At 39.2% G+C, this 17,904-nt stretch overlaps 1 protein-coding gene across 3 annotated transcripts; it reads left to right on the forward strand.

Annotated features, from left to right (window-relative positions):
- The first annotated feature begins 972 nt into the window (after window positions 1–972).
- Window positions 973–17,391, forward strand: Gprc6a (G protein-coupled receptor, class C, group 6, member A). 3 transcript variants are annotated; one of them, XM_013032811.1, is made up of 6 exons: window positions 973–1,166; window positions 5,759–6,062; window positions 7,116–7,949; window positions 13,459–13,671; window positions 14,653–14,776; window positions 16,280–17,391. In XM_013032811.1, the coding sequence occupies exons 1-6, from the start codon at window positions 973–975 to the stop codon at window positions 17,389–17,391; spliced, it is 2,781 nt and encodes a 926-aa protein (XP_012888265.1). The 3 variants fall into 3 exon arrangements, with proteins under 3 accessions (XP_012888265.1, XP_012888267.1, XP_012888266.1); XM_013032813.1 differs by having other exon boundaries at window positions 7,116–7,427; XM_013032812.1 differs by lacking the exon at window positions 13,459–13,671.
- Window positions 17,392–17,904: the final 513 nt, after the last annotated feature.

Raw genomic sequence — 17,904 nt, forward strand, 5'->3', positions numbered from 1 at the left:
TTTATCTGCTATCTATTAAATCTGCTATCTATTAAATTAGATGTATTGGATTTGAACCTGTAATCCTGTGAGAGATTCCTTTTATTTCACATATTTTTAAGGCATTGGTCTTGAAAAGTTAATTTTTAAACTTTCAACTTTTCTTTAATGGTGACTAAATATATGAGGTTTATCTAGCCTCTGTTAAATTCCAAAAGTACCAGTTAAGTCATATTGGTTCAGATGCCTAACATCTAGGAACACATAGCCTGAAACTAATCTAAAATGTATCAAAATAAGTGGCCCAACAATGTTGGAAATGTCAGTGACCCACGATAGACTTTCCTGGTTCAAAACAAAGCACTCTATCAAACTGGCTTTTTCCTCTTGTTTTAGTTTCACCTATTACCACAAAAGCTATTTGTCATTAATCCATGTAAAATGGGAATAATAAAAACTCAAATGAGTGTTGCTTTTTTTAAAAAAAAAAAAAAGGTAAAAGTTGTCTACGGAAGTAAAAGCAGAGTCTTTCTTTTTTCTTTTTGCTCTAAACAGCCAACCAACTATCCTGAATCCTTTGTGCACTGAATATATGTTTAGAAATGCAGAAGTGGGAGAATTTTTTTTCCAAATTGCTACCTCCTGAAGGTCCAGAAAGAAAGGTCAGAAGAAATGCCAACATGACTCAAAGCCCATGTCCTATTCTTGGAGGAAAAGAATATGATTACAGTGAGACCTGTGTTTAGGATACCTGCTTCTACCTAGCTGTGACATATCCACTATTACAAGTCTATAACACTGGAGAATGTTTGGCAGTCTAACACATTCCTATTGGTGAAAGAACTGTTGTGACTATCATCAAGCAACTTCACAATGAGCACTGCTGGCCCTAAGTACCTTACAAGGTGTTTAGGGGAAACATGAACCTTGTTGGTCTCCATGAGCTTAGTGATTCCAGAGACCATCCATGAACTGAGTAGATAAGACAGAAACATGGCACTATTAATTATAGTAATTACCTGCTTTGTGATTATTCTTACTACTTCTCAACCTTGCCAGACTCCTGATGACTTTGTGGCTGTGGCTTCTCCGGGACATGTCATGATTGGAGGTTTGTTCGCCATTCATGAGAAAATGTTGTCCTCAGAAGATCATCCCAGACGACCACAAATTCAGAAGTGTGCTGGGTGAGTCGAGCCTCCAGACTCCAGCTTATGCTGAAAGGCTAGAACCTGTTAACCATTTCCTTGTGTTAAGATCTAAGTTGTTCGATCAATTTGAACTCATGTGCTTTTTTTCTTTTTCTTTTTTTGTATTGTCAAGGTGACATACAGAGGGGTTACAGTTACGTAAGTAAGGTAATAAGTACATTTCTTGTCAAACATTACCCCTTCCCTCATTTTTCTCCTACTTTACCCCACCCCACCCCCAAGTTGTACAGATCGTTTCTGACATATTGTCTTGTGAATATCTCTGTTGCATTGGTTCCCCTTTGTCCTTTGTCTCACCATTCTGTTGTTCCCCTTCCCTTCCCTAATTCAACTAAGTACATATACAATACCAGGGAACCATAATCAAATACAGTGACAACAGGGGCTATACCATAGGGGGGAAGAACATACAAAAGAAACATATACTTTTCAAGTTGCTAAGATTGGTCTCACAATCCTTAAAAAGGGAATTTAATCAGCCTTAAGTGCAGAGGCAAGGAAAACTACATTAATGTACTTCTTGGATTGTGCTTTAAAAAAAAAAAAAAAGTCTCAGAAGACACCTGAGCAGACCCAGCAGCTTACCCTGCGTCTCACACAATCATTTACCTTTTTATCACTCACAGCAGGTACTTTGTTGTTAATTTGGCCTCCTATTTAATGCTTTATTTACAACAGAATACATTTAATTTTTCTCATACTAACACTTTTTTGTATTTATTCCCATCTTAAAATAATCCAGATCTTAGATGACAAGTTATGATCTTCTATGTCCCTTCTTTCTTGATGATCAGGTTGTGCTGTGAGTCTTAATTGTGCAAAATGACATTTGGCATAATGGAATTTGGGGAAAGTAAAGCTGAGTTGGTGGCTGTCACAAAGGAGCATTTGAGTTCTAATTCCAGTTTTAGGATGCTAATTTTGCAATTCTTCAGCTTCCATTTTCCACATTCCTGTCTCTAGAACTAGGGTGTGGAGAATGTCTGTTGAGGTAGGAGGTGGCAGCAGCTTCAAGGACCCTGGCAATGTCACGCTAAGCTTCTTTCTCAAATCCTGCTTTTGATTATAAATTTAATATCTTATTTTCTCCTACCTGTCTTTTCTTTTTCCTTTCCCTTCTTCCTTCCTCTCTTCTTTTACCCCTCTTTCTTCATTTCTTCATTTAGTCTTTTCTTTTTCCCTCCTCATTCCCTCCATCATTTCCTTCCTTTTGTTGTTGGTGGTGGTGATGGTGGTGGTCATGGGGCTTGACCTCTGGGCTTGGGCGCTCTCTTCAGCTCTTCAGCTCAAAATAAGCACTCTACTGCTTCAGCCACAGCGCCACTTGCAATTTTCTGGTGGTTAGTTGGAGATAAGAGTCTCATGGACTTTCCTTCCTGGGCTGGCTTTGAACTGTGATCCTCAGATCTCAGCCTCTTGAGTAGCTAGTGGCATGAGCCACTGGTGCCTAGTCCTTTCTTTCTTTGTCTTGCTAAGTAGCCTAGGCTAATCTCAAACTTTCAAGCCTCCTGCATCAGCCTCCCAAGTGCAAAATTACATGTATGAACCACCACACTCAATTGCCCTTTACAAAATGTCTTTCTTTTGTAGGGAGAGGGAGGTGGTTATTAGGCTCCTTTTATTTCTTTATCAAAAATTATTTACTAGACTATTTAAGAATACTTTCTGAGGGGCTGGGAAGGTGGCTCAGTGGTAGAGCGCTTCCCTTGCATGTCTGAGGCCCTGAGTTCGATTCCTCAGCACCACATAAGCAAAAAGAAAAAAGCCGGAAGTGGCGCTGTGGCTCAAGTGGTGGAGTGCTAGCCTTGAGCTGTAGAGCTGAGGGACAGCGCCCAGGCCCAGAGTTCAAGCCCCATGACCGGACCCCCCCCCCAAAAAAAAGAATACTTTCTGATAAAAAATAATCATTCTATGATTCCTTCTTCATATTTTCCCCAAAGCTGGGTGCTTTGAGCTATTGTCATCAGAATCATTGATTAGCAGGAATACTAAGGGATAGGCATGTAATTATTAGTAAGGATTTTCAGAGTGCTGCATTGATATTCAGTCTACAGATTAGAGGTCCACATAATTATAAGCTATCATAGAAAATACTAAAGAATATTTTGGTCTGATAAATTTTATTCCAGAGGAAAATTTACTAAATAGAAAATGTATTGCCTAGCTGGGTGCTGGTGACTCCTGCCTGTCCCTCACGCTGAGAATGGCGCTCAGGCCCAGAGTTCAAGCCCCATGACCAACAAAAGAAAAAGAAGGAAAGAAAGAAAGAAGCAAGAAAGCAAGCAAGAAAGAAAAAAGCAAGAAAGCAAGAAAGGAAAGAAGGAAAGAAAGAAAGAGAGAGAGAGAGAGAGGGAGGGAGGAAGGAAGGAAGGAAGGAAGGAAGGAAGGAAGGAAGGAAGGAAGGTATATTGCCTAAAGATTTTTTGGGGTTTTTTTGGGTCCGGTCATGGGGCCTGAACTCTGGGCCTGGGCGCTGTCCCTCAGCTCTTCGGCTCAAGGCTAGCGCTCTACCACTTGAGCCCCAGCGCCACTTCTGGCCCCTAAAGATGTTTTTTGTTGCTCTTTTTATCTTCTTTTCCTTTTGTCTTGTTTATCTGTCTTCATGAAGGTAAGGAGGGGTACAGAAATGGTAGGAGACAGGGTGAACAAATGCAGCATTGGTACTCACTAGACACTACGCTGAAAATGAACTATACAACTTGTGGATAGGGACAAACAGGAAAAGCTAGGAGACAGCAAAGGAAAGGGTGGCATTGTTCAAAAAGAAATGTACTGTTTATCTGACTTACGTAACTGCAACCCATTACAATTAAAACGCATTAAAAATTCTTAAAGAGGGGGCTGGGAAGGTGGCTCAGTGGTAGAGTGCTTGCCTTGCATGCATGAGGCCCTGGATTCGATTCCTCAGCACCACATGAGCAAAAAGAAAAAAGCCGGAAGTGGCGCTGTGGCTCAAGTGGTAGAGCGCTAGTCTTGAGCTGAAGAGCTGAGGGACAGCGCCCAGGCCCAGAGTTCAGGCCCCACGACCGGACCAAAAAAAAAAAAAATTTAAAGAAAATATATTGGCTCGTTGTCAGCCAAAAAGAGAAAGATTTTTTCATTTAACAATGAACCAGAACTTTCTAAGAACCTACATTACCTGGGTTGTGTTCTAAGTACCAAGAAAACCAAAGTAGGGCTGGGAAGGTGGCTCAGTGGTAGAGCACTTGCCTTGCATGCTCGAGGCCCTGGGTTCGATTCCTCAGCACCACATAAGCAAAAAAAGAAAACAGCCGGAAGTGGCACTCTGACTCAAGTGGTAGAGTGCTAGCCTTGAGCTGAAGAGCTGAGGGACAGCGCCCAGGCCCAGAGTTCAGACCCCACGACCGGAACCAAAAAAAAAAAAAAAGAATCTCCCAAGAAAACCAAAGTAAATACATTAAAGACACGTCTATTGTCGAGCTAACATGCAGAGGTCACTGATAGGGTTACAATTTTAATTGAGGTAATATGTTGGTTTACCTTTTCTTTCCTTGGTTCTTTTTGCAAATGGAAATTTTAGTGCTGATTTTTCCAAATCATATTTAGATTGTCCACGGTGAAAACAAATATTTTCCAAGGGCTTATCCTAACTTCATGAATTATAAGGAAACTGTGGAATATCAAAACCCTAAACAGTAATATCTCCTTTTCTTCATTTCAAAACCATGAATTAAACGTCTCTTGCACACTAAGCACTATATATTTGTAATCTTTTCATCACAGTAGTAGAGAGGAAATGCAGTGTTAAACAAGTCAGGTCTGTGAATAATCACAAATTAAGAACAACACTGGAAATGGCCACTGACTATAGAAATGCTGTGGTGTCTGTGAATTAAACCAGTGTACCTTGCCTAAGGATAACTCTTAATACTTGTATTTCTGCCTTCCAACCATAGCCATTAGAGAGCTAACAAAAATGTACTTTCAGTCTAAGAAGCAAGTACTTTGATTGTAATAAATTGTTGACATCTAGCTACAAGAGTGAACAAAAATCAGACACATTTCATATTACAGAATATTAAACCAAATGTGTGAAATGATCTCAGACTTCTCCTGAAAAGGTGAAATCCTGTATTATAGACTCCACTTCAGGAGCTACTTTCTAGCTAGGCAGCAGTGATTCATACTTATAATCCTAGTTATTCAAGAGACTGAGATCTGAACCTCACAACCCATGAGACAAATCCATGAGATTCTTCTGTCTAATTAATCAGCAAAAACTAGAACTGGAAATGTGGCTCAAGCAATAGAGTGCTGCCTTGAGCTAAAAGAAAAAAAAACAAGCAAGAAAAAAAAATAGGCCTTGAGGTTAAACATCACTATAGACCACCACCACTAGACAAAGAAGGAAGGAAAGGAAGGAAGGAAGGAATCTGCTTTCTAACATTAAAAGTTTCCAAATAATAATTCTCAAAGTTTCTGCACTTCAAAAAATAAGCTTAACTTATCCAAAAATAGTTTTAGCTAGAGATAGAGGTAAGATGAAGTACCATCACATCAATAAAATAACTACTTTTTTATTTTAAAAAATACTGTTTTCTCAACAGCTTTGAAATATCAGTCTTTCTTCAGACTCTTGCCATGATCCACAGCATCGAGATGATCAATAATTCAACACTGTTACCTGGAGTCAAACTGGGCTATGAAATCTATGACACTTGTACAGAAGTCACAGCTGCAATGGCAGCCACCCTAAGGTTTCTTTCTAAATTCAACTGCTCTAGAGAAACAGTGGAGTTTCAGTGTGACTATTCCAGCTACATGCCAAGGGTCAAGGCTGTCATAGGTGCTGGATACTCAGAGATAACCATGGCCGTCTCCAGGATGTTAAACTTACAGCTCATGCCACAGGTGGGTTTTGTCTTATTTCTATACATTGGTTTTTAATCCTATTCATTATTATTTTTAAAAATCCAGGAAAGCTGGAGAAGACATCCAGAAAAACTGGAGAAATTAGCAAGAGACTAATTTGTACATTAGTCAAGTGTAGTTCCGACTGTTCTAGCTTGATTTGGATATGCCTCACATCTCTGAAGTGGCCAACTGTTCTGTTTTCTTCATTACATCAGTCCAGTTTTGAAGAGAGCAATGAATCAGAGGCTTTAGGTACCAAATGGGACTTCTCAAGGCAGTGATATTTAGCATCAAACTTAAATGAGAAACAATACTAAGGAAATTTGGGCAAGTGGAAGAAAGAATTTGATCTACTTGATGGAGGAAGCATCCAGTGCAAAGGTAGAATAGCAACAAGGTCATTATCATTAGATTAGCTGGAGCAGAAGGAAAACTATTAAGAGATACATTTGTACACAGGTAAAAGCACCGTCATTTTGGATTTTATAAGCTGTGGCATGGATTATTTGTTTCTGAATATGATGGAAATGCTCTAAATAGATAGACATGTAGACCCTAGGTAGGCAACAAAGTTTAAAATATATTATTTTTGGTTCTATATGGAAAAGTTTGTTTGGATAATTTTACCTAGAAGACAATGACCAGCATTGTGAATTAAACTTGATTTTGTATGTTCTGGCATCCCAAAATATATGTTCTTCATCTGATTGACTTCATTCAGCCTATATTTATCTCTAAAATTAAAACTAAATTGTTTCCACTCTTAGCCCTTGCCGGAGATTTTAGACAGATATAGTGGTGTAAATGGAGATGTAAGATAGAGTCTGAACTTTCAAGAACTTCTATTATACAATATGAAATTATTAGAAAGCAGTAACTCCAAGCATCCTTGATGCTATCATAATTAAAAGTATTTATAAAGTAGAAATCTATGGAGATTGTAAGACAGAAAATACCAGAGGGTTTCAAAAATCAAAGAGAAGCACCTACCTCCAGTAGCCCCCTGGACCCCATCAAACAACATAACTAAAAGACTTTGTTCATTTCCAGGTGAGTTATGGATCAACTGTGGAAATCTTAAGTGATAAAGTCCGCTTTCCTTCATTTTTACGGACTGTGCCTAGTGATTTCTATCAAACTAAAGCAATGGCGCACCTGATTCAGAAGTCTGGATGGAACTGGATTGGCATCATAACTACAGATGATGACTATGGGCGATTGGCTCTCCACACTTTCACCATTCAGGCTGCAGCAAATAATGTGTGCATTGCCTTCAAAGAAGTTTTCCCAGCCTTCCTCTCGGACAATACCATCCAAGTCAGGGTCAACCAGACACTTGAGACAATCATTGCAGAAGCCAAGGTTAATGTGATTGTGGTGTTTCTGAGAAAATTCCATGTTTTCAGTCTCTTCAATCAAGCCATTGAAAGGAATATTAATAAGGTCTGGATTGCTAGTGACAACTGGTCGACTGCCACTAAGATCATCACCATTCCCAATGTCCAAAAGATTGGCAAAGTGGTGGGTTTTACCTTCAGAAGAGGGAATTTGTCCTCTTTCCATTCCTTTCTTCAAACGCTGCACAAATATCCCCACATTAATAACAAACCCCTCCGTGAATACTCCATGCTTTTTTCTGCTTGTGAGCATGTCAATAACAGTGAATTGAGTAAGTGCATATCCAACCATCCTCAGGAGAATTTGACCTACAAGGATAACAAGGCTATGGAAAGGAACTTCATGAAAAATGACTTCCTCTGGCATTATACTGAGCCAGGACTCATTCATAGCGTTCAGCTTGCAGTGCTTGCTCTTGGTTATGCCGTTCGAGATCTGTGTCAAGTTCGAGACTGCCAGAAACCCAATGCCTTTCAGACATGGGAGGTACTAACCCATAGATCCAAGAAAACTCCTTGTCATCATCTACTTATCGCCTTCTTTGCTTTATTCTTACAAAGATTTATATTATCTGCTCTTAATGTTTTTCTAAGTAGAAACTCATTGTTTGAATAACCAGCATGTCTATCATAGTTCTTCATTTTTTAAGATGATAGAATTCTATTTTACCTTCAATTCCTTCTTGTCTGACTCAAGGAAGTTTTATTCTTTCATTTTCCAAGAAGGTTCTTTTGATAGTACTATCTTCATTGAGTTTGTCATATCACACATGTCATATATATATATATATATATATATATGTTGTGAATAAGCATTAGAATGCATGAATTATTCTTTTTTATCACTAAACACAGCTGACATGTTTGGTATGGAAATTGTTTCAGATTTTGGATTTTTTCAGATTTTGAACTATCTGCATACATAGGATGAGATTTCTGAGAGATAGGACTTGTGTCTATACCCAAAATTCATTTTTGCTTCCATATTTCATGCAGAGTACTTCTACGTGCCCCTGCCATATGACTGAGGAATTTCCCACATGTAGCTTCATGCTGTTATGCAAAACCTTCCAGATTCTATAGCACCTTGAGTCTCAAAGTTTCGGATTAGGGATGTCCAACCTGTGTCATGGATGTGGAAACGGAGGGAAGGAAGTTCCCTAAACATGATGCCAGTGTGGATAACACAGCCTTTGTTGTTCGAATCTTAACACTGCCAGTTAGACTCTCTTACTAAATTCCTAGGACTTCTTAAAATGAACACTGTTAGGTCAATTATATCACTTTAGATTTAAATGAATCCACAACTGTGCCTTTAATAAAGTATTTTCCTTTATTTCCTAATCAATGTAGTGAAACTTCCAAGCTTAATATAGCTCTATTTAGAGAGAGATGTTTACTGTATTTTCTTATGTGCCTATGCACAAAGCAATTAAAAGTAAACTGCTTATTTAAATGGTGGTAAGTTTTAACTCAGAAGAAAGAAGTTTTTCATAATGTGTGTATTCAAAACCAAATTTGGATGTCTTGAGGCAGAATGGAATTACAAAGCACCTATGTTTCATATTTATAAGTGATCAGATAACTGCATATATGGACAGGATATTTTTACTTTTAATGTTTTTGCTGTGTGTGTGTGTGTGTGTGTGTGTGTGCATGCTGAGAATTCCGAACCCAGGACTTTACACATCAAAATGTATGCTCTGTCACTAAGCTATGTCCTCAGCCTCTCCCATTTGTAATTTAATTACCCAACAACATAAGCTCCAAGGTGAGAGGAAACAAGCTGACATCTGGATGGATCATGTGGTATAAACTGCTTGTTTTCAAGTTAATTTATTTTCATTTGTAACTAACATGATTATTGCATATATTCAATGGGCATATATTATCCATTTTTCAACTTGTAAATGCAAAGCCCAAAGTCTAATAGAGATGGAAGACTAATAATCTTTTTGTGTGCCAGTCCTCGGGGCTGAACTCAGGATCTGGATGCTGTCCTCAAGCATTTTGCTCAAAACTAGTGCTCAACCACTAGAGCCACAGCTCTACTTCCAACTCTGTGATGCTTAATTGGAGATAAGAGTCTCCCAGATTTTCTTGTCCAGGCTGGCTTCAAACCATAATCCTGACATCTCAACCTCCTGAGTAGCTAGAATTTCAGGCATGAACTACCAATGCCTAACAACGAATGGGGCTTTTTTTAAAAAACTAAAACACTCTTAGATTTATATGTCTAATGATTTTTGTTTATTTATTATCTGTTTATTTGTCTTTTTTTAGCAGGGGCTTGCTACATAGTCCAGGTGAGCCCCAAACTCACAAACCTCCTAAGTACTGTGGCCATTACACCTTCTTTTTTCTTTTCTTTCTTTCTTTTTTTTTTGGTCAGTCGTGGGACCTGGACTCTAGGCCTGGGCGCTGTCCTTCAGTTCTTCAGCTCAAGGCTAGTGCTCTACCACTTGAGCCACAGCACCACTTCCAGCTTATTTCTGCTTATGTGGTGCTGAGGAATCGAACCCAGGGCCTCATGCAGGCAAGGCAAGCACTCTACCACTGAGCCACCTTCCCAACCTCAATTAAACCTTCTTTCATTTGATGATTTTTAAATGTCTATTTGAAAGTTTCCCTTTTTAGTGTAACTTTAAAGAGGGAGTTGAGAAAATTATAAATTACCACTTCTGGATTGCTATTCTTCTCTATAACTAATCCTCAGTATACTCTAAGTTCAGTATAACATTTTCTTTGTGTGTGTGTGTGTGTGTGTGTGTGTGTGTGTGTCTGTGTGTGTCTGTGTGTGTGTGTGTTTTACTGAGGTTAAAACTCAGAGCCTCGTAACTGTGCTAGCACGCTACCATTTGACTAACAGTCCTATTTTTTGCTGGGTTATTTTGGAGATTGAGTATAGTGAACTTTTCTGCCTGGACTGTCCTTAAGCTGCAGTCTTCCAGGGCTCAGCCTCAAGATTAAGTAGGATTACTGGTATGAGATACAAGGCACTCTTCTTAGTGTGTCATTTTCTAATGCATTTCAGTAGTTTGGGTCTTATGTATCACACACACACACACACACACACACACACACACACAAGAAAACCACTTTACAAAAAGAAGTGCCTGGGGGGAAAGAAATAGGCTTTTATTTTGGTAATAATACCACTACCTATAATTTTAGGGATGAGAGATTGAAGAGAGGAAGAATAACTACAGAGACAGAGGAGATAAAGAAGTAAGGATATACAAAAACACAAAACAAAATCATGGGGGGAAATGGAAACAGGAAGAGAAACCCATGAAAGATCTGGGAAAGTGTTTAAAATAAGGGATATGTCTCAAACATTCTGAAGAAACAACTTGAGAAAGTCTACTCTAAACATTCTAAAATGTATTTAAACACGGGGAGCCTAGGGTCATTCTTCATGCCCCTGAGAACCTGTTAATCTAGAAACCAACAGACACAGATTGGAATGGAGAAGTAGTGAGTGACTTGCTCCTTTGATCAGGATGCAAGTGAGCCATATCCCATCAGTGCCAGATTCAGTAGGACACATGAAGCAAACAATGGCCTTTTTATGAAAAAGACTTCAAACAACACTAAATTTTAAGAAGCAGCAGCACTTAGGATCTTTAACCAGGAATGTATACTTAAAATCACTCTGTCCCTAGCAAAATTTGCTAATATTTAAGCAATACTTTCTGAACGATTTTAACAATTCAAAAGGGTTCAAACAATTTGAAAGGGGTTCATTTTTTCCTTGTATTTGAGAATAGTATTTATTTTGGCTCTATACTTGGTGATATCAGTATTTGGGGAATAGCACAGTCACATTTATTTCATTCAGCTGCATTTCCATGAGCTTGTTTATAGAAAGAAGTACATAGGCGGCCTAATTAGAGAGCAAGAGATTGAAAAGCCTCACTGCTTTGTCCTGCTCATGCTATATCTTTTTCTTTAATGAAGGTTTCTGCGGTTTCACAGAGAACATATGAACTAACCATGTGAGTCATATGGGGCACATCTTTATTTTTCAGTCATCTCCAAACTACTGTACAACTTGACTCTCAGTATTCCTCTGACATAACACCTTAACTAGTATGGCCTCTTGGATTTTGTTCTTAAAAACATGGTATCATCATCCAGAGATAGGTTATATAATAATTGAAATGCAAATCTCAGCTCAAAATTTTGTAATTGAACTGATAAAGAAGTTCAGGGTCTTCGCTAAAAAAGTAAATAATGGATTAAGAAGTAATAGATTTGCTGGGCGCCAGTGGCTCACACCTGTGATCCTAGCTACTCAGGAGGTTAAGATCTGAGGATCCCGCACAGGAAAGTCCGTTAGACTCTTATTTCTAATAAACCACCAGAAAACCAGGAGTGGTGCTGTGGTTCAAGCGGTAGAGCACTCGCCTTGAGCTGAAGAGCTAAGGGACAGCGCCCAGGCCCAGAGTTCAAGCCCCAAGACAGACAAAAAAAAAAGTAATAGCTTAATAATTAGGTGATGTTCAAATTTTGCCTTAACCAAAGCAAAAGTTCTACTATATTTAATGAGTTTGTTGTCTTATGTGCCTCTGTCCTGTTTCTTGTAAGAACAAGCATAAAAGTGTCCAAGTTTATTTCCCTTATATAATGCCATCATTGTTTACAGAATATACATGCCAAACTTTACCCTGTAAAACCTAATTAAATGCAGGGGAAAAAACAGGTGGAAATTATAGTTCAAATAGAAGAGGGGAGGAATATATGCTCCATGAAGAACAGAATTACTATGGCTTTCAAGGTATATTGTCTGAGGAAGGGACAGAATTTAAATCAGTACATAGGAAGAAGTGAGAACATTGTCTATTCTTTATTTTTGTTCCCTCCACTTTTTCTTCCAGGAAATTTTAAAAGAACTTTTTTTTTTACTAATTCTACCATGCTAGATCTGATCATCTATCTTTTGAAAGTAATTAATTTACATTTATTAGAAAAAATGCTAGATCTGATATTCTGCCCTTTTTAAGTAGTTTATATTCATTAGAAGGATTTTTGCTAAAGTGACATTTGAGGCATGATCATTTTGACTAATATATTTACATTACAATGCAATTTCTTTATATTCTATTGACAAAAAATGAATTGCTCACAAAGAATTCATTGCAAAGGAACTGAAGAGTATATAATCAGAAGAAGTTCTGCCTCATTTCATGGATTTTTATCCCAACAAATCTACATAGAATCATAAATGTATGTGTAAAATGGGCCATAATTAGTGCATTCAGAGGACACTAATTTTCCCATGCTTATGTATCAAGTTAATGATAGGGCCAGAGCTGCAACATGTTTTCTTGCCTTCAACTCGTGTTCCTTCTCTGGAACATAAGCTCAGTGTAGCTTCTCATTTGTCTGTAGGATCTTTCCCATTGTAGAGCTATCATATGCTGGTAATTCCTATATAAATGCTGTAGTAAGACAAATAATTTTTTATTTTGATTCTTTCCTCTTAAGTTAAAAAACATTTTATGAACTGAATTAAAAATAGAATTTAGAGTTCATGTTACTATGCATTCAACCACTGAAACAAACTTCAGAACCAGCAGATGTACTAAGACAACCCAGTCATTCTAACTAACCACCAAGGATAACCACTAAAGAAGAATGGAACAGAATCAGGGCACAGGAATCTGTGCTCAAAAAAAAATCCATTCCAAAATTCTTCAATGTGGATGAATACAGACACTTTATACTTCTATTTTATTGTCAGGAGAAGCTATTACCTATAGAAACTAACTTGCTCTTCGACTTCACATAGTAAAACTTTGCCAGGCAGAGATCCTAGAACACAAATGGAACTCATTTTTCTTCTAAATACTAAAATGTTCCCCAACCAGTGACACAGAATCCTTTTTTCCTTCATTTTAAATCATATTTTAATAAGGTAGTATTATAATTAGGATAAAAGATTAACTTATAATACTTATATTCAGCGTTCACTTACATTTTAATTTTTACAGTTGCTTGCTGCCTTGAAAAATGTAACCTTCACCGATGGAAGAAATTCATTCCATTTTGACACTAATGGGGACTTGAACACTGGCTATGATGTGGTCTTCTGGAAGGAGACTGATGGCCACATGACTATTACCAAGATGGCCGAATATGACCTGCAGAATGATGTCTTCATCATAACAAACCAAGAAACAAAAAATGAATTCAGGAAACTTAAGGTAACTCTGTTACAAGCTGCTTTGCAGCACGGGATCTGTTGTCATCTCACCTAGAAATGTCCTTGACTCTCCCAGGACTTCCAAAGAGTTCTTAACTATTCACTGGTCCCACCTGCCTCCTTAAATTCCAGGGCCAACAATGTAACCCTCTTGCAGTTTACCCGTAATCCTATGGCTCTCACTATTCATTATACTCAATCTTGCTGAAATTCAACTTTTTGACCAATCAGTTTAACTCCTACATACCTTGGAGAGGAAGAAAACAGGAAAAGAAAAGATTTGCTGATTGGTCTCACTTTGAATTTGTAATCTCCAAACTCCAGAGGGCTTTTGCATTTAAGAGGTAGATTGGATATGCTCCATGGATGTCATGGTAAGAACTTTCTAAAAAGTATAAAAGTTCATTGATTTACTGTTGTTCTTTTTTATTTATTTTTATTTTATTTCGTTTTATTTTATTTTTTGCCAGTTGTGGGGCCTGAACTCTGGGCCTGGGCACTGTCCCTCAGCTCTTCAGCTCAAGGCTAGCACTCTACCACTTGAGCCAGAGTGCCACTTCCGGCTTTTTCTGCTTATGTGGTGCTGAGAAATCAAACCCAGGGCCTCATGCATGCAAGGCAAGCACTCTACCACTGAGCCACCTTCCCAACCCTACTGTTGTTCTTATATAGGGGAACTCTTTATTCAGTGTGGGATTGTATTTTCCAGGCCATCATTTCCTTCTGTAATTCTACCATGACACTTTTCTCCTCTCACTGGAAATGGCCTGAAAGAACCAATTTCCACAGCATTTATATATTTTAAGATTATTCATATTTCTTAAAATGGCAAAACTGAATCCTGTAAAAAAAAAAGCCAAAGACAGTATGTAGTCAATATTTCTTTAAATTAAGGATACTTCTTTGTTTTTAAAAAAAGAAATGCATAAGGAAAATAGAGGTTAAAAAATCTATTTGGAATTTCTTTTCACTTTGAACATAGAAAATTCTATCTAAATGCTCCAAAGAATGTAGTCCTGGACAAATGAAGAGAACCACAAGAAGTCAACACACCTGCTGCTATGAATGTGCGAGCTGTCCTGAAAACCACTACAGCAACCAGACAGGTACTCAAGTCACTACAGCTCAGACAGTGGCTCACCTGGCCCAGTTTCTCCTAAGCTGATGTTCTGTACACTAATTCTATTTTCTCACTGGGACAGGTAAGGAAGCTTCCCAACCTCCTGTTAGATTCAATTCCATGAATTTTAATTTAATCTTGGAAGTTGTTCGATTCTATCAACATGCCCATTAAATACTAGAGACATAGAAATAAGTTCACTTCCAAGAAAGAATGCCGTTCCTTCGTGCATGATTCCTTGAAACCATTTTAAAAACATAACTCTGTTGTTATTTTTGTCCCACACATCTATCCCTGTGTGTGTGTGTGTGTGTGTGTGTGTACACATACTAATGGGAGCACAAGAATATCAATCAGTCAATGTTGAGTTAGCTAAACCAAGTATAACAGAAACTCAGAGAAGAATTGAGAGGTAGGCACCCGTTCCCAGAAGATCATAACATTCCTATAAGGAAGTAAAAGTTAAGTCCCATACAGTAAGAAGTTGCTGTGAGACAAGGAGACTAGCTACCAAGAGAGTTGAGGTATTAGTCACTGATTGTCTACTCTGTCTTTATCAAGTTAACAAGATCAGAGCAAAATACACAGAGTGCAAGAGGAAAGCCAGGCATCATTGACTCATTCCTGTAAGCCTAGCTACTCAGGAAGCTAAGATCTAAGGATCATCCATCCTTTTCCCCTAGACTCCATCCCATCCCTTTCAAGTTTTTCCTCCATGGTGTTTACTTTTTTGAACTTTCTTTGATTTTGTCTTTCTAAGGAGTTACATTATTTGAATTTACCATATTTTCATGAATGCATCAAGTTCCCTTCTGTGAGGTAAGATACGATTATAATCAGTGGCAGTTGATGAATAATTAAAGTTTATTTTTCCCCATAGATTTTAGTAAACATGAGCCCCACACATTGCTACTGATGAACTGGAGCAGTAGTTATGCTGATTCTGGATGGGGTGAATGACTGATGATGAAGCCACTGGGGCTTTGCCTGTCTCCTCTCCCTGTTCCCAGCCCCTCAGGATGACAGACTCCAACCCCAGGCACAACATCTCAATAGGCATCCATGGAATCATATACTATGAAGCTTGAAAGTGCCGTTCTTCTTTTAAAGTGTATAACCCCAAAGTGAGGCAGTGTTTTTGATTGCAGCAGAATTCATAATAGAGGATATGACATGGTGGATGTCAATGCAGAATTCTCAACAAAACCAGCTTTTTTTTTATTTTTGAAGAATTTTTTGGTTTCCTAAAGATTTCATAACAGAATTAACTTTTTGTCTCTCTTCTGCTCTTTCTCCTCCCTTCTTTTTACCTTTTTTCTTGGGGGTCATGTATGTATAATATTTATTTAGTTAGTATTTTTAAATAAGTAACTCGTTTAACCTATACCAGTTTTCAAGTCAGAACTGCAGAAGAGTCTCATTGGTAGTTCTGTGGACGATCACCTGGTTTAAATGTTTTCCATGTAACCGAGTCCCACCTGCCTTCCAGACATGGATCACTGTCTCTTATGCAACAACGAGACACACTGGGCTCCTGTAAGGAGCAGCACATGCTTTGAAAAGGAAGTCGAATTCCTTGACTGGAGCGATTCCCTGGCTATCCTGCTTGCGGCCCTTTCCCTGCTGGGGATCTCATTGGTTCTGGCCATCGGAATAATATTCACCAGAAACCTGAACACACCCGTTGTGAAATCGTCTGGGGGACTGACGGTGTGCTACGTAATTCTCTTCTGCCATTTGCTCAATTTTGCCAGCACGGGTTTTTTCATTGGGGAGCCGCAAGATTTCACGTGCAAAACCAGGCAGACGCTATTTGGGGTCAGCTTTACTCTCTGCATCTCCTGCATTCTGATGAAATCCCTGAAGATTTTACTAGCGTTCAGTTTCGATCCCAAGTTACAGAAACTCCTGAAGCGCCTCTATAAGCCCATCCCCATCATCGTCTCCTGCACCGGGGTGCAAGTTGTCATCTGCACCCTCTGGCTCGTAGTGGCCGCACCTGCTGTGGAGGAAAACGTCTCCTTGCCCAGGGTGATCATCCTGGAATGTGAGGAGGGGTCCCTTCTGGCCTTGGCCACCATGCTGGGCTACATTGCCCTTCTGGCTTTCATTTGCTTCATATTTGCCTTCAAAGGGCGGAAACTCCCTGAGAATTACAACGAAGCCAAGTTCATCACATTTGGCATGCTCATTTACTTTATAGCTTGGATCACGTTCATCCCGGTGTACGCTACCACCTTCGGCAAGTACTTGCCTGCCGTGGAGATTATCGTCATTTTAATATCCAACTATGGGATCCTGTGCTGCACGTTCTTCCCCAAATGCTACGTCATTCTTTACAAGCAAGAGACAAACACCAAGTCCGCCTTCCTCCAGATGTTATACAGCTACTCCTGTCACAGTGCCGACAGCCTGGCCATGAGTCACATCTCCCTGGATGCTGCCAACGGCCTGGTCACTACCAATCCCAGGCCTGGGTGCCAGCCTGCAGCCTGGCAGAAAGACAAAGGTCTCCAGACACAAGCATCCCCCCACATCTGCCAAGAAAATGCCACCCGTGGGTGTAAGACTTGGCCTAGGAAAAGAATTTCAAGTATCTGAGAGAGCTTTTGGGAAATGCCACATACTAGAGTAAAATGTTATCTTGGTCTTCGTATCTAAAATGTGCATTTTCTTCTCTGGCAACTAGATTTCCTGTGTGTCTTCTCCGTCATCATCTTCACCGAAGTTGCCTTGATCTTCTCTGCCCTACTGCCCCTAGTGGTCTTAGCCTCTTTCCTCTTGGTCACCTGGTGAAAGCTATCTCCTCTTCTATTCAGTGGAACCCATCAGCTACCACTCGTGTTCCATCCTCCAGCACACGCTCAAACCTCTTTCTTTGTATGGCTGTTGCTACTTTCTGAAGCATCTTCCCCTCTCCATTCTCTTGCCTCAGGGCAACTGAACAAGCATGTGAGCCATTGTGATGGGTCAGGTGTTACAGCTGGATTTAGTGGGACAAGAAGCAGGAAGGGATCATTCCTGAGTGCAAAAAAACACACAGTCCAGGAGAGTGCTCTTTGCTTCACTGTAGGGATTCTGATTGTCTCATGCATAGGCACTGTGGCACACGAC

The sequence above is a fragment of the Dipodomys ordii genome, unplaced genomic scaffold, assembly GCF_000151885.1.
Source record: "Dipodomys ordii isolate 6190 unplaced genomic scaffold, Dord_2.0 Scaffold157, whole genome shotgun sequence".
NCBI classification, from domain to species: Eukaryota; Metazoa; Chordata; class Mammalia; order Rodentia; family Heteromyidae; genus Dipodomys; species Dipodomys ordii.

Coding starts and splice junctions, on each gene's coding strand:
- Gprc6a (XM_013032811.1), top strand. CDS start 973: ATGGCACTATTAATTATAGTAATTACCTGCTTTGTGATTATTCTTACT. Junction 1,167..5,758: donor CAAATTCAGAAGTGTGCTGG/GTGAGTCGAGCC, acceptor TTTTCTCAACAG/CTTTGAAATATCAGTCTTTC. Junction 13,672..14,652: donor ATGAATTCAGGAAACTTAAG/GTAACTCTGTTA, acceptor CTTTGAACATAG/AAAATTCTATCTAAATGCTC.